At 37.5% G+C, this 14,236-nt stretch overlaps 3 protein-coding genes and 1 long non-coding RNA gene across 4 annotated transcripts; 3 read left to right on the forward strand and 1 right to left on the reverse strand.

Annotated features, from left to right (window-relative positions):
- Positions 1-719: 719 nt before the first annotated feature.
- Positions 720-1,091, reverse strand: LOC118434085. The gene is made up of 3 exons (XR_004833762.1): positions 1,018-1,091; positions 856-949; positions 720-766 (listed from the first exon to the last, which is right to left on the reverse strand). It is a non-coding gene; the product is annotated as an uncharacterized LOC118434085 (long non-coding RNA).
- Positions 1,092-5,613: 4,522 nt separating this feature from the next.
- LOC110841882 lies at positions 5,614-7,099 on the forward strand. The gene is made up of 3 exons (XM_022087581.2): positions 5,614-5,967; positions 6,043-6,316; positions 6,454-7,099. The coding sequence occupies exons 1-3, from the start codon at positions 5,750-5,752 to the stop codon at positions 6,844-6,846; spliced, it is 885 nt and encodes a 294-aa protein (XP_021943273.1). The 5' UTR covers positions 5,614-5,749; the 3' UTR covers positions 6,847-7,099.
- Positions 7,100-7,417: 318 nt separating this feature from the next.
- On the forward strand, positions 7,418-8,964 carry LOC118433830. The gene is made up of 2 exons (XM_035846142.1): positions 7,418-8,260; positions 8,415-8,964. Exons 1-2 carry the CDS (start codon positions 8,012-8,014, stop codon positions 8,790-8,792), a joined length of 627 nt encoding a protein of 208 aa, XP_035702035.1. The 5' UTR covers positions 7,418-8,011; the 3' UTR covers positions 8,793-8,964.
- A 3,342-nt stretch (positions 8,965-12,306) lies between these two features.
- LOC118433905 (arrestin domain-containing protein 17-like) lies at positions 12,307-14,152 on the forward strand. Its single transcript, XM_035846385.1, has 4 exons — positions 12,307-12,310; positions 12,437-13,023; positions 13,668-13,728; positions 13,801-14,152. Exons 1-4 carry the CDS (start codon positions 12,307-12,309, stop codon positions 13,839-13,841), a joined length of 693 nt encoding a protein of 230 aa, XP_035702278.1. The 3' UTR covers positions 13,842-14,152.
- The last annotated feature ends 84 nt before the right edge of the window (positions 14,153-14,236 follow it).

Raw genomic sequence — 14,236 nt, forward strand, 5'->3', positions numbered from 1 at the left:
TTTATGGAAAGTAACAAGTCGTTCTCTGGCCTGCAGAATGTTGCATCTAATTCCTTTCCCTCTGCCCTGAGCAGCAGGTGGAATGAGGTGCAGGAGGAAGAAGAGTGCCCTTAAACTTGGATCCCAATTTCCTGTATAAATATAATAAATTAAAATATGCACTTATATAAATATTTCAATGTAAGCTTAATTGCTAATTTTTTACATATTTTTACCCGACTCTTCGTTAATAAATTTATGAAGGGACGGAGACTTGCTCAAACTTCTCGCCTTGTCAATAATATGTGCAGATAGGGCCGGCCAGATGGTCAAAAAGTTTGATTCTTCAGCTTGATGGATGAGAGAAAATTCGTAGTTCACCTAGTTTAAAAAACAACTTAAACCAGTGACATATAAGTTAATATTTTCAAAAAAAACTTACCAGAAAATCGCACTCAGTAAACTTATTATAGATTTTGAGAATGGACTGCGCGTTTGTCGAGCGAAGCTGATTTCTGTGAGGGAGAGTAGCCTCCACCAGCGCCTTTATCTCGTGATTTTCTGATTTGGACGATAAACCGTTCAATTTATTTATTGTTTCTTCCAATGCCGGCTGACAGTCTTGATCGGGAGAGATTTGTTTTGATGTCGGACCACCTGTCATAGCCGGCGCTGCCCGTTTACCCTTCACTTTGACGTCCTTATTGTCTACTTTCAAGTTCCGATGAACCCAGCGAAGTCTTGACTGAATAAGCCCGGTGCGATTTACGTCGTCAAATAACAAATCCTGCAAATCGTAAAATATATTCTATTAACTATATTGACTAACTATAGACGATTAATTTTAATATATTTAAACCTAAAGAAAATTCTTACAATTCCTTCAACACTTGATGGAAATCTCCAACAGGGCAAAATTTTAATAATTGCCAACGCCAGTAATTTTTGATCCTTGGGGGATGGTGACTCACTAGAAAAGTCACAGATGTGATTATCCTAAATAGTCAAATAATACACTTACTTTCAAAATTAACTCACCCTTTGAGTTGCACCAACTTGGCAACAAATTCCTTGATCAAAGTTGACGAGGAAGTAAAGTCAACAAAACCATTTTTGTTGCACTCACTGACGACTTGAGACAGATCCTGTCTATCTTCCAATAAATGTTCCAGTACCTGGTTAAGAAATTATTTTAATTACTTTCAGTCGTTTGAATATATTTCCTCGCTCACCTGTTGAAACAAATCTTCGTTTTGCCCTCCAACCGAAAATGAGCCTGGAGTTAGACTGACACCTGATAGTTTATGTAAATATTATTACTTAAATAAGTATGAATTAATGGGCTATATTTTACAACTATTAAATTACCTGCAAATGTAGATGGAATCGTCACGACCTGCGAAGTTGTCGAGACCAATTCCTCGCCATTCAGCAAAAAGATAAGATTAGGGGTGGTCGCTTGGTCGAGTAGAATGGGAAGAACTTGCTCGTCGATCTCTGCGCCTTCTTCGTCCTGCAGGGATAGTTCCACCTCCTCTGTCAACAGAAACTTTGTCTTAACTGCATAAAATAATAAAAATATTGGCTCTATTAAATTAAAACACGAAACTAATTATTTAATGATTTGATGAAAACTTACCTAAATTTATAAAATCTTCATAACCTCGTGTTTCACAAACAATCAACTTTTTTCCTCTCATAGGATTCGAAACTCTTACTAACTTGGCCATGCTGTTTCTTGAACTTGGAGAAATGGCTGCCGGGGATGGACTGAGAAGCATGCGCAAAAATAAAAACGTTCCAAAAAAACTCTTCCAACAAGGTGTAAATTTACACTATCAGTGTAAATTTTTACACGGCTAAAAATAAATAATGTAAACACATGCTTGGTGTGAATTCAACATTCCGCGGTGTCGAGGGTAGGGGCGATCTGACACCAGAGCAGGGTCAACAAGCCTCACCAACGCCTTGGTGTAAATCTCAATGTGAATATTAACACCGGATTATTTGCAGTGTAGTTGTCCTTTTCGTCCTTCTATAGCAAACAAACATGTAATTAGGGAACTTCATAAATTGTGTAGTGTAAAAATCCTAATTTTCTAGACCGCCGCCCCCCTTTAACATGTGTAATATAAGCATGATATCGTTGGAGCCCTAGACCCCCTCCAACATTACATAATTTATGAACGTCCCCTCATGACACAATGGTTTCATCACCGAGCGGTATGCGTATGTGACTAATACCGCGCGGTGATAATGTAACTCAGCTAATGGTCATAACAATTTTATCACCATTGATAATTTTATCATAAAATTATCACCATGTTGGGAAAAACTTATTGCCATGCAGTGAAAAACATTATCACCATTTGATGAAGCCATATACATATGCACACCGCCGGGTAACGATTAACACCGAATTTTTAAGCGTAACAGTGTAGCTAAAACTCACATTATGAAATTGTAGTCCAAGAATGTTTAGAGAGAAGGGTATTTTCCTACATAAATGTTTCAACCCTTCCTCCGTCCAGTCAACGAGATCCAGTGACAAAATCTTTAAACCGGGCATCCCTTGAAAAAGTTTGGACAACAATTTCCCATCTTCTGCATTGCGGACCATAATTTCAAGACGCAGATCCCGAACTAGCTGCAGCGTTCCAGATAATAAATCCACGATTGAAGATGCCGAACCAGTAGAGACATTTATGCCTTGAGTGTACACGTGGTCGACCAAACCCTCGAAGAAGTGTTTTCTCTTATAATAATTCCACAAACTTTTTGGGAGGAATGATAGTTGCAAGTTATACTCGATTTGGTATTTATGCACAAAGTTGATGAGATTTCTGGCCTTAGCTTTTTTGAAGGTGGATGGTGTTATGAAAATAGTTACTGGGAAACACTTTGCTGCCTCGTAATCCCATAGTTTGCAAACGAGCCGTGCAGTTTGTAGAGTGGTTGGTGATAAAAATTTGAACAGGGTGTTTAGTATCTAGAAGATAATTGATTTTATTTATAAATTGCTTACAGATAACTTGTGTATGACACCGAATGACACGAGTATGTACATATCGTTTGAAAAAACATATGAACTTACCAATCTGTTGTTTAAAGGGGATGCATCCATCACTTGCTTATATGACTTGTAAGTGAGGATTTAATACAAATTATAATTAGACGTATAATGAAGGTCTCCCAGGCATACCTGTGCAGCTTCACTCAATTTACGAAAATTGAGGCTTCATTCGCGATGAAGGAGTGAAGGAGAGTGAAGCTGAGTGAGGGAGTTGAAAACTTTCATCGAGTGAGTGAAGCTGAGTGAGGGAGGCCCAAACGAGAAATGAGTGGAATGAAGGGTGAAGGAGTGAAGGAGATCTCCTTCACTCCTTTATCTCCGGGGAAGAAAAATGAAGGAATATAATTAGTTTACACACTAAACTCGCCCTCGCAATATTAAAACAGTGCGTCTCTAATCACCCCAGGAAAGTCTTACAGTACCCCAGCCCAGTCTCATGTGGTCCCAGACTAGTCTAACAATGCTCCAGCCCAGTCTCACATTGTCCCAGCCTACTCTCACATTGCCCCAGCCCAGTCTCACATTGCCCCAGCCCAGTCTCACATTGCCCCAGCCTAGTCTCACATTGCCCCAGCCCAGTCTCACATTCCCCCACTACATGGCGCCAAAATATTTAAATTATGATGACACGAGGGACTTGATTGAATGACAGAAAGAGTGAGGAAAATAGGTGAGTGAGGGGAATGAGTGATGTGAGAAGAATGAAGGAGTGAAGGGAATGAATGAGTGAGAATGGGATTGATGAGTGAGTGAAGCCTCACTCAGCCTTCCTTCACGCGAATGAGGGGAGTGAAGGGCTACTTGGCCCGAGCTGAAAATGAGTGAAGTTGAGTGAAGAGAAATTCGCTTGCACAGGTATGCTCCCAGGGTATGCTCTCCGATTTTGAGCAAACTGATATCAATAGAGCACAAATTTAATCAATATGAAATTAGCAAAAGGCACAATCTTCCGATGTGCAGGTTTCGCAGAGATATTTGCATCCAAAGAGGAGAAAATGCGCCATGAAGTTAGCAAATTTTACAGGGTCCAATTTCTTCGGATGCAAATATGTCTGCTATTACTGCTCATTTGGAAATTTTGCATCTCGAAATTTTCTTATTAATTTAATTTGAAATCGATTGGCACTAGTTTGGTTAAAATCGGAGAACATACACTGGGACACCTACATACATTGTTAGAGCAGGTCGAGTAAAAATATATGAAATATTTTCTACTTTGGATTATGAACTTAATAATGTAACGAACGAGCAGATGGATTTAGTCTGCTTCTTTACTTTCGTCTCGTCTCGTTTCGTGCATATGTGCAAGTCACTGCAAGTACATATTTACATATATACATACATATGTAGCTATTCTAAACATTAAGGGAGAAAGTGAAAGGAAAGTCCCGTTGAGGCAAACAAAGGTCGAAACGGTTCTTATGCATGAAATAATTTTTGTAATTTGGCAGGGAATGAATGAATTACATATCCACGTTGATCCATTGTTCATGTTCACGTTCCACCTTCATCGAAAACCCAGAAACCAAATGCAATCTAATCAGATTAAAAATATGTCATGAGCGGTTGCATAGAATATGATTTCACAAATCTGAATACATTTCAAAAACAACAGTCTTCAGTGAGGACCCTTAAAAACCTTAAAACGAGAGCATTGAGCAATACTTAAATTCATGGTTCTTTCTCAAAATTCGACGATTATCAAGTCTGAATCATATTTTACTTGGGGAAATGTATGCACTGTAGGTATCGGTGCGTTGAGAAATTTTGTTGACCTTTTTTGACCGTTCCCTTCCACCTTATCGTCATCAGGGTTAACGCTGTCAGTGTATCATTTTATGGAACGGTCGCCCACCTCGAAAACTTTTAAGCTGGCAGTCTGTGCCGTCTTTTAAGCAGTCTGTCAGAATTTGTTTCGCTATTTGTAATGTTGGTTCCTATTGTACGTAAGGACATACTAATAAATGTATGCAGCGTGGATGTGCGTAAGTATGTACATACGTTTCTACGCCCATATGTACAGATGTGGTACATATGTAGCTGTGCTTATTAATTTCATACATTAGGAGCATGGATCAGTTTAAAATACTAAACATACTTAAATTTTCTTAACTAAATACTTGTACAGAAATCTGTATCCATTATAGAATACATATGCATGTATCTAAGTAGTTGATAGAATATTCATTCCCTTTCTATTAGATTGAGGCAAATGCGGCTGGACATGAGCGTCGTATCCAGTTGTAACAAGTTATACATACGTGAGATGAAAACATGCTCAACTTTTAACAATTGAATGTACATATGTACGTACGTAAACCTTCCTCCCAAATCCAAACTTGTTCTTTCAGAGTGTAAGATAATGGGCATGCAGGTTATAACCTGTATGCCAATTATCTGCGTCATACATACTGCATACAATGCTTTGCAAAATATTCGCATATGTAAACATCTTACACTTTATGCATACAGATTTGTATTGCATTGTATAGATGTGGATGTAAGTTAAAAACTGAATAATTTGTGTATGGTATTATTTTTAATTGTTAGAAAACCCTGGTCTCAAATATGCACACCAATTCCCCGAAGCCAGTGTGAAACTTGCTTTAGGGACGAAAAGTTCAAAATACTATTCGTTGTAAATATTTAAATAACTAAATAAATAAGCACAAAAATATAAGCCACTAATTTAGCATTATGTTCGTTCCGATTATTTCCATACTTTTTGTACTCCTTGGTAAAGCAAATGGTAACGGGGCCCCTAGCCAAATGCATGCCGGATTGGCAAAAGCATTGCTAAATGGGGACAGTTTGACAAAAACTCAACTCTGTGAAGGTATCGAAGTGGATGAATCGTTTCTTCAAAATCGTACAAATGAACAAGATGTCCCCGAAAGTAGTCCGGGATGTCCTAGGTTGAAATTTTTTAAATTACTAATTTTATCGCATTAAAAATGTATATAAAAAATGCCTAATTATTATACCCACAGTCCAACCGACGGTTACCCATGGGTCAAGTTTGGCACGCCGGCACGTTGCTACCTGGCCGGTTTCCAAGGCCCGTGCCCTCTCTACATGAAATTATTCTATAATCAAACCGCCCCCGAATTCGGGTATTGTTCATGTGATTGCTTCGATAATGATCCATCCTCTCCAGTGGAATATTACTGCATGCGGAAGGCGAAAGAATGGCATTCGGATGCAGAATTTCGAGCGTATGGATTTTCCTCGGAAACCAAATCGTGTTACGCACTATTTTCTGAGGTAAAATTATTATAAAAAGGGTGGATGCTAAAAATGTGACAGACTGTTATCATGTTTTTTGTTGAATTTAATTTTTTGGTGTGAATTTTAACATCATTTTTCAATAGTAACATTTATTGCAAATTGAACCTGCTCAGGGTCCCTGCCAATCGGACGAGTGGTTCACCCTGGATCCTTCGGGGACGAAGGCTATCTGCGAGAAGCGACGCTGTAGAGACCCCAGCAAACGAGATGGAGTGATATTTTACTCCAACAAGACGCAATCTTGTCTCGAACTTCATGCGGAATGTGTACCTGATAAAAACGATGATCGGGCCTACCATGATTCCGAATTTGGCATAATTCCCACTTATAGATACACTTTCATAAAAAGTGATTGGATTCCGCAGTGCACGTATCGGGAGGGGGTACGTCACTTAAGTACTGTCGCTCCAAGGGGTCAATTTCGCTGTTATGAGGGAAAATTGTTTTCGAAATTGTTGAAACGGTGTATCAACCCTTTTAGCAAAATGAGTGGAAATGTTGGCTGAGAAGGTGACATTTTTCAAAATCAGAGTGAGGAAAATTTTAAATTGGCTTAATAATTATTAGTTGGTATATTGAGATACATAAATTCGATGCTAGACATGGAAATAAACAATTTCAATCGTGTCCAGTTGTAACAACTTAGATGTACAAGGGATGATAATAAAAATGCTGAACGTTTACAATATACGTGTATACAATATATGTACATTCATGCAAATTCGTAACAATACAAACCTGTTTTTGTGTACGGTGTAAGATACTGGAGGTTATTAATACTACGCATATTTACGTACATACATACATACATATGAATATACGTAAGGTATACATACCTTACGTTTGTACATAGATATGTGTGTTTAATTGCATTGCATATGAATATACGTCGTATCTTCTCTGTTGTCTTCGTACATATATTTATATACATAAATACATATGTATGCATTGCAAAAATATTGGCAAAAATATCCACGACACAAACATGTACATATAAATATGTACCTGCAAGTTAAGAATTGAATAATTTAATTTATGTATGTACGTATTCTTAAATTGTTAAAAAACTGTGTCTCAAATACGTACATACATATATGTATAAATTCTCCGGAACCAGTGTGGCACTTGTTTTAGAGGTGAAAAGTTCTAAAACTGGTTAAAGATTATTCGTTGTGAGTTTATATGTATTTAACTATATAAATAAAAGCCACGCATTTATGTAGCATTATGTTCGTACCGATTATTTCTATGATTTTTGTACTACTTGCTGAAGCAAGTTGCGGCGGTCCCCCTCGGCAAGTGCATGCCGGATTGGCGAAAGCATTGCAAAATAGGGACAGTTTGACGGAAAGTCAACTCGGTGAGGGTATCGAAGTGGATGAATCGTTCATTCAAATCCGCTCAAATGAACCAGGTATCCTTTCAAGTAGTCCGGGATGTCCAAGGTTCAAGTTAAATATTTTAATGAGTAATTTTAAGAAATTAAAAATTCACATTCAACACCATGGCTCCAAACAAATATATGGTGGCAACTTGATTAACATTGAATCTGATATCTGATCCGATATCTGATACAATCTTAAGCAAATTGAGACAAGATATCTGTTCGGAACCATATTCAACACGACTAATTATCGTGCCCACAGTCCAACCGATGGTTACCCATGGGTCATGTTTGGCACGCCGGCACGTTGCTATCTAACAGGTTTTCAAGACCCGTGTCCCCTCCACATGAAATTATTCTATAATCAAGACTCTCCCGAATTCGGGTATTGTTCATGTGATTTCTTCAATAATGATCCCTCCTCTCCAGTTGAATATTACTGCATGCGGAAGGCGAAAGAGTGGCATTCGGATACGGAACTTCGAGCGTATGGATTTTCCTCGGAAACGGAATCGTGTTACCCACTATTTTCTCAGGTATTTAAATTATTACAAAAGGGCGGATGCTCAAGGTGTGTTTTTTGAGTCGAATTGGATTTTTTGGTGAGAATTTTAAAATCATTTTTCAACTCTCAAATACTTAGTTTGCAAAAGTCAAATTATTAATAATTAAATTAGATGTGCTTCGTAGGGTCCCTGCAAATCATACGAGTGGTTTGTCCTGGATCCTTCAGGGACGAAATCCATCTGCACCAAGAGAAGCTGTCGAAACTCGCGAGATGCAGATAAATTGATCTTTTATTCGAGCAAGACTCAATCTTGCGTGGAACTTCATGCCCAATGCCCACCTGACAGAAATAATGGCCGGTCTCAGACATACGGAACTTATAGATACACTTTCATAAAAAGTAGTTGGATTCCGCAGTGCATTTATCGCGAGGGCGAACGTCCCTTTACTGCCGCTCCTGTCCCGATGGGTGAATTACGTTGTTCTGAAGGAAAATTGTTTTCTAAATTGTTGAAACGGTGTGTCACCCCTTTTAGAAAATTGAGTGGGAATATTGGCTGAAAAGTAGCCATTTTTAAATATGGAGCATCACTGCATCAGATTAAAGAAAATGTTGAATTGACTTAATAACTATATACAATTGAATAGAAATAAATAAAAGTATCAGTGCGGGAAGTATTGGGTTGAATGCAACTTATGCATGCATGAATTTTGGTTCGATACGAAATTTGTTATGCAAATAAAAGTGATAAACCTTGGAACACAGACATGGAATCAATTTAAAAAATTATCAGCTTCTTTCATGGATCATATATTATTAGTTCGATATAGCGACTCGATCTCTTTGCTCAAGTAGTAAAGAGGGTGATTCCTGGCCCAGACCGATCTAGGGCGCCTTTGTGCCATGTAGAAAGCAATGGAGTAAACTTACATACGTATATCCCAAACCCTTGGTAACTTGGTTAACAAAACCAAGAAGTTCGCTCGGCCATAGGTCCATATCCCATATCTCACTTACGGGAATTAAGCAATAACCACGTAAACTTGGCTGAATGGTGATTCCATACGTGCATACCGCAATAACAACACTGTCACCGCATTCAAAAACCAAATCAATCGCATAACCAGTATTTAATTTATTACAGTGATATTGGCCCAAAATTATTTACGATACAAAATACTCTTTAAACAAGCTCTTCGTGCTTCATTACTGTAATAGGAAAGCAATATTTGCTGGTAAAATTGACCACAAATGCATACTCCACTCACGGTAGGCAGCTTTTTGTTCCCTGTAATTTGCAATCTGCGTCACACTCCTCAGTAAGATCTGCGCAGTGAAGTTTTTTCCCCTGTTGAGCTGATTGAGCTGCACAGTCCTGCGTCAATATGGCTTCCGCATGCCCGTCAATGCAGCGATATCCGGATTCCTTAACGCAAGTCCCACCTACTTTTGGATTCAATTCATGTCCACAAAGGCTATAGAAGGAGCCCTTGGTGTTGAGACTGGGTGGGCACATGCAGCCAGTGTACCTGTCGTCCGTATTTGGTCGCACTTTTATAAGGCTGTCCAGATGCTTCCGGGCAAATTGTTTTAGCTTCAATTTGCTGTAGTCCCTGTTCTCGCATGTACAGTTTGCCATCAGTGCCAGGATAATGAATGGAATCAAGTATACCATCTTGTTCCCTGAAAAGGTAGAAAATTTTCCGTTATTTTTCAATATGCATGTCTTCTGCATTCTTGGAATACTAAAGTTAGTTTAGTTATAGAAAAATAAATACCGAACAGATATCCAAAACGTCTACTTTTGGACGAACTATCTAATTGAATAGTTGGAAACTTTGTATGTATGCAAACGGCATGTATGTATGTACGAAGGGTTTTCGACAGATGTAAGTTGGAATGGTATACAAGTTTCCACGATTAACAAATCCAGTCACCAATTAATTTTTACAATGCAGGAAATTGTCGGTAGTAAAACTGCGTATTGTTCCATTGTTTGTTAGGTGCTATGGATATGTACGTGGCGATGACGCCTGCATGTTTATTTTCATGCAGATTTGGTGCGAAACTGAAAAAACTGAACTGGACCCGGTTGTCAGGGCTAACAACCCACAGAAAATCGACACTGGAATCTCTTTTCCAGGGACAACTTTAGTACCACTAACTAAAACACGATAAAATTACATTGCATAGTTCTAGATATGCAATGTAATTGAACAAGATCCTTCTAAGGATCATGTTCAATTTAGTCACATTTTCCTAGGCAGATAAATATACATGCACAAATTAAATTTTATTAGCACATCAAGCGATTTGTTTACCTATATACCATGAAAATAAGCATCGTTATCTTGCATACTTAATTCATCGATGCGACCAGATTTAGGTTGAGGCAAACTTAATCAGCACTGGGAAAACATTATCGTAATAGATAATATCTATTAGATATGCACAAACACTGCTAGAAATCTGGTATAGTCAGGCACGTATTGTTTTCTCGTGATTAAAGTGTTACCGCTTAGTGTTATAATTATACTGGTCCGTAAAACTTTGCTGCCGATACGGTAAAACTTTGATACCAAGGTATTACTACGCGGTATTACTTATTAATACCACCTTCGTAGAGTCGTACATATATGAATACCGCTTGGTACAATTTTAATACTGGATTTCTAAGAGTGCATGCTTTTGTGTTGAACATATCTATTTAATTTAGATATCCAGTTTTGCGCTGTGTAACCGAATTGTAGCTATTGATTCGTAACATTCGGTTTTGCATATTTCATCAAAAAATACATAACTGCCCATTTAAGCGTATAAAATACACATAAATCTTAATTTCTGATCATTACTTCGAAAAAAGATGTTGCATATCATTTTGGATAGGAAGGACGAAACTTACGTCCCTGGAGAAATTGTTTCCGGCAAGGTCGTGATGGTCAACCAGGGTTACAAGTGATATATATCACTGAGTGAGATTTAGTGAGATTTAATGATTTATATCATTTATCTCAGTTGGGGCTGAGTGAGAAATATGAGAAATAATTAGATAAACTTGTAGTTCATAACCCCGTCCGCTAGGTGGCGCTAGTGCATGGCTCATAAATCTCACTATTTCTCATATTTCTCATGTCTCACTATTTCTCACTATATCTCAGTGAGATGAGATTTATGAAGGTGAGATGAGATTTCTGCAACCCTGTGGTCAACTTTGGAACAAATGTGTCAAAAAGTATCAAACGAAATAAAATTTTAAATTGAATTTCATTAGATTTAACTTTTTAATTAGTTAAATTCGAATTAAATTTTATTTTACATAATTGTGCTCAGCTAATTTACCTACATACGTACGTATTTATTAGTCGTTATTAATCACATTTTCCTTTTTGTGCAGATATTCGAATAAAATTTGAAGGAAAAGCTCTCGTCCAGTGGACAGAGACTATGCGTGCAGGAAGGAGCATCATCGCAATATACGTTACGGATGGAGAATTTTTTTTAAAGGCGAAGAAACTCTACTTGAAAACGGTTAGGCACAATATTGTACCCATTCACCAAATCTCATAATTTCACCAAATTTCCAAATCATGCTCGTTACTAAATATATGCACGACCTCATCATGAACGTGCAGATTGTCAGCAAGGCAAGGCACGCATTCGTAGATAACTTGTAAAATATGTAAATTTTGTAAAAAAAGACGTCCTTGATCTGATTATGAAAAAGTTTTTAGTTAAAATTGTCAAAATTTTCCTTAGAAAGATTTATAAACTGTAAGTTTATTTCTAAACTTGTCTGTAGAATTTATGGATTTTACAATGTTACCAAGGCCTGCGTGAATCTCACTATAATTTTCCGAAATTTAACACATTTGTACGCAATTTGTAAGATTATTTCCCAAACGTTTTATTAAATGAGTTATGCATAACACATTGATATGAATACGCCCAATATATATATGTATATACGTACAAATAGTGAAATTTATTGTGGGTCACCTCATCTGCATAAATCTCACTGTACCCATTTTCGGCGATATGGCATTCCATGCAGAATAAACTCTGTGCCTCTCGCGAATGCGTTAAAAAATGCGAATGAGGTGATTAGCACAAATACAAAAATTCGAGTATAGATATTCCTACTTTTTAATCCTCAAATCTCTTGCGTGAATTTTGTTTATAATTTTCATACGTAAAATCAATTTAGCCGAAAAAGGCGACTCACAAGGTTTGAAATTTCCCTTCACATTCCAACTACCACGTGACCTTCCATCCTCCTTTCGACGCACCACGGGACGTGTGGTGTACACCATCGATGCCTCCGCCACCGACCCATCCAATCCCAAGAAGGATATCACTGCAAATCTTATCTTAATTGTAAACGGCATGCTAAATCTGTCCCATGAAATGGCTTCCAATCTGAATAAGCCGGTGCAAATCGAAGATAGCAAGAAACTCGGTCTTTTCAGTGGGTCGGGAAATATTGGCTTCACTTTCAAACTCGATAAGAGTTTATTCGCTCCTGGTGAATTTATCGGATTTTCTGCAAATTTGGAAAACCACTCCAAGCAGAAGATTGAACCTGAAATAACGCTGGTTCAAGTTATGGAATTTCATGTGAAGCAAAAGATGAAAACACAAACGAGAGAAGTTGTGAACGTCACAGGACCGGAAGTTCTTCCGGGAAGGGAGGAAGTCTGGGTGGGAAAAGATGTCCTGAAAATTCCGGATTTCGTGCTACCTACGGGATTGGGTGGTCCCTGCAAAGTTATTAAGTTACAGTACACTTTGAAGGTTCGTAGGGGGTATTTGTATATTACGTCATAAAAAACCCTATTTTTTCCCAATCATTCGCCCATTTCCTAGCCTATGTATACATGGTAAGCTAAATAGGAGCAAGATAGTCGACCCAAAACCACCTACCCACCTTTTTGACAACGTAATATATGGGTGTCCCCATATTGGATTAATTACTTGTTTGTACGTGAAATTTTATATAAATCGGCTAACTAAATATCGTCGTACTAATTCATAAAAGACCTAAGTGCAGGCGATGCTAAATTCAGAAAAGACCTAAGTGCAGTCGGTGTTTAATTCAGAAACGACCGAAGTGCAGTCGATGCTCAATTCAGAAAAGACCTAAGTGCACAGAAAAAAAGTAAAAAAAGACCTATGTGCAAGTATGTATTTACTTATGGCTAAATCTTGCCAAAACTATTTTTCATATATATCGCGCGATTTAGCCATAAGTAAATACATACTTGCACATAGGTCTTTTTTTACTTTTTTTCTGTGCACTTAGGTCTTTTCTGAATTGAGCATCGACTGCACTTCGGTCGTATCTGAATTAAACACCTACTGCACTTAGGTCTTTTCTGAATTTAGCATCGCCTGCACTTAGGTCTTTTATGAATTAGTACGACGATATGTGGTTTCAGATTAAAGTGGGGACATTATGCCGAGATGTGCCCATAACGATTGGAGAATCAGAAGTTAAACGTGAGGAAAATATTGATAAAGGTTTAATTACTATATATGCAAATAAATTTGCAATTTGTGCTCATTTCACAGTTGACCCTCCTCCACCGTATGAAGCTGTGATGAAGGAATAAATATTGCTTATTCACATTCGTTATGATATTACAAGCCAATAAAATTGTTTACGGTTAAAACTAATTCACAAATCTATCTGTAGTTCGCATCGTTAATAAATATTAAAAAATTTCGAAACCTATCAAAAAATTCCCTTTAAAAATGGCTTTACCGCAATAGCTAAAAAATATCCAAATACTTTTAGAAGCTGAGCAAAACATTGTATTTGTGTTCCCAAGTTTCCTCAGGAAACGAACGTGTTTTTATTCAACTTCAGCTTATTGTTAAATTATTTGTGATGCAAAATAATATGTATATATTTATGTTGAAGTGAGTACGCCCAATAAATGTATGTTCTTACACTCTAAATAAAGTTGTACAAAATTTATGTACTTAAGCTTGAATAGAAAAGAGG

This window comes from Folsomia candida, unplaced genomic scaffold (genome assembly GCF_002217175.1).
Source record: "Folsomia candida strain VU population unplaced genomic scaffold, ASM221717v1 Fcan01_Sc001, whole genome shotgun sequence".
In the NCBI taxonomy this organism is placed as follows: domain Eukaryota; kingdom Metazoa; phylum Arthropoda; class Collembola; order Entomobryomorpha; family Isotomidae; genus Folsomia; species Folsomia candida.

Bases quoted from the DNA above. Each gene is read 5' to 3' on its own strand.
- LOC110841882 (XM_022087581.2), top strand. From the start codon at position 5,750: ATGTTCGTTCCGATTATTTCCATACTTTTTGTACTCCTTGGTAAAGCA. The intron at 5,968-6,042 runs GTTGAAATTTTT...TTATACCCACAG, and splicing joins AGTAGTCCGGGATGTCCTAG to TCCAACCGACGGTTACCCAT. The intron at 6,317-6,453 runs GTAAAATTATTA...GAACCTGCTCAG, and splicing joins GTTACGCACTATTTTCTGAG to GGTCCCTGCCAATCGGACGA.
- LOC118433830 (XM_035846142.1), top strand. From the start codon at position 8,012: ATGTTTGGCACGCCGGCACGTTGCTATCTAACAGGTTTTCAAGACCCG. The intron at 8,261-8,414 runs GTATTTAAATTA...TGTGCTTCGTAG, and splicing joins GTTACCCACTATTTTCTCAG to GGTCCCTGCAAATCATACGA.
- LOC118433905 (XM_035846385.1), top strand. The intron at 13,024-13,667 runs GTTCGTAGGGGG...ATGTGGTTTCAG, and splicing joins AGTTACAGTACACTTTGAAG to ATTAAAGTGGGGACATTATG. The intron at 13,729-13,800 runs GTGAGGAAAATA...CTCATTTCACAG, and splicing joins TGGAGAATCAGAAGTTAAAC to TTGACCCTCCTCCACCGTAT.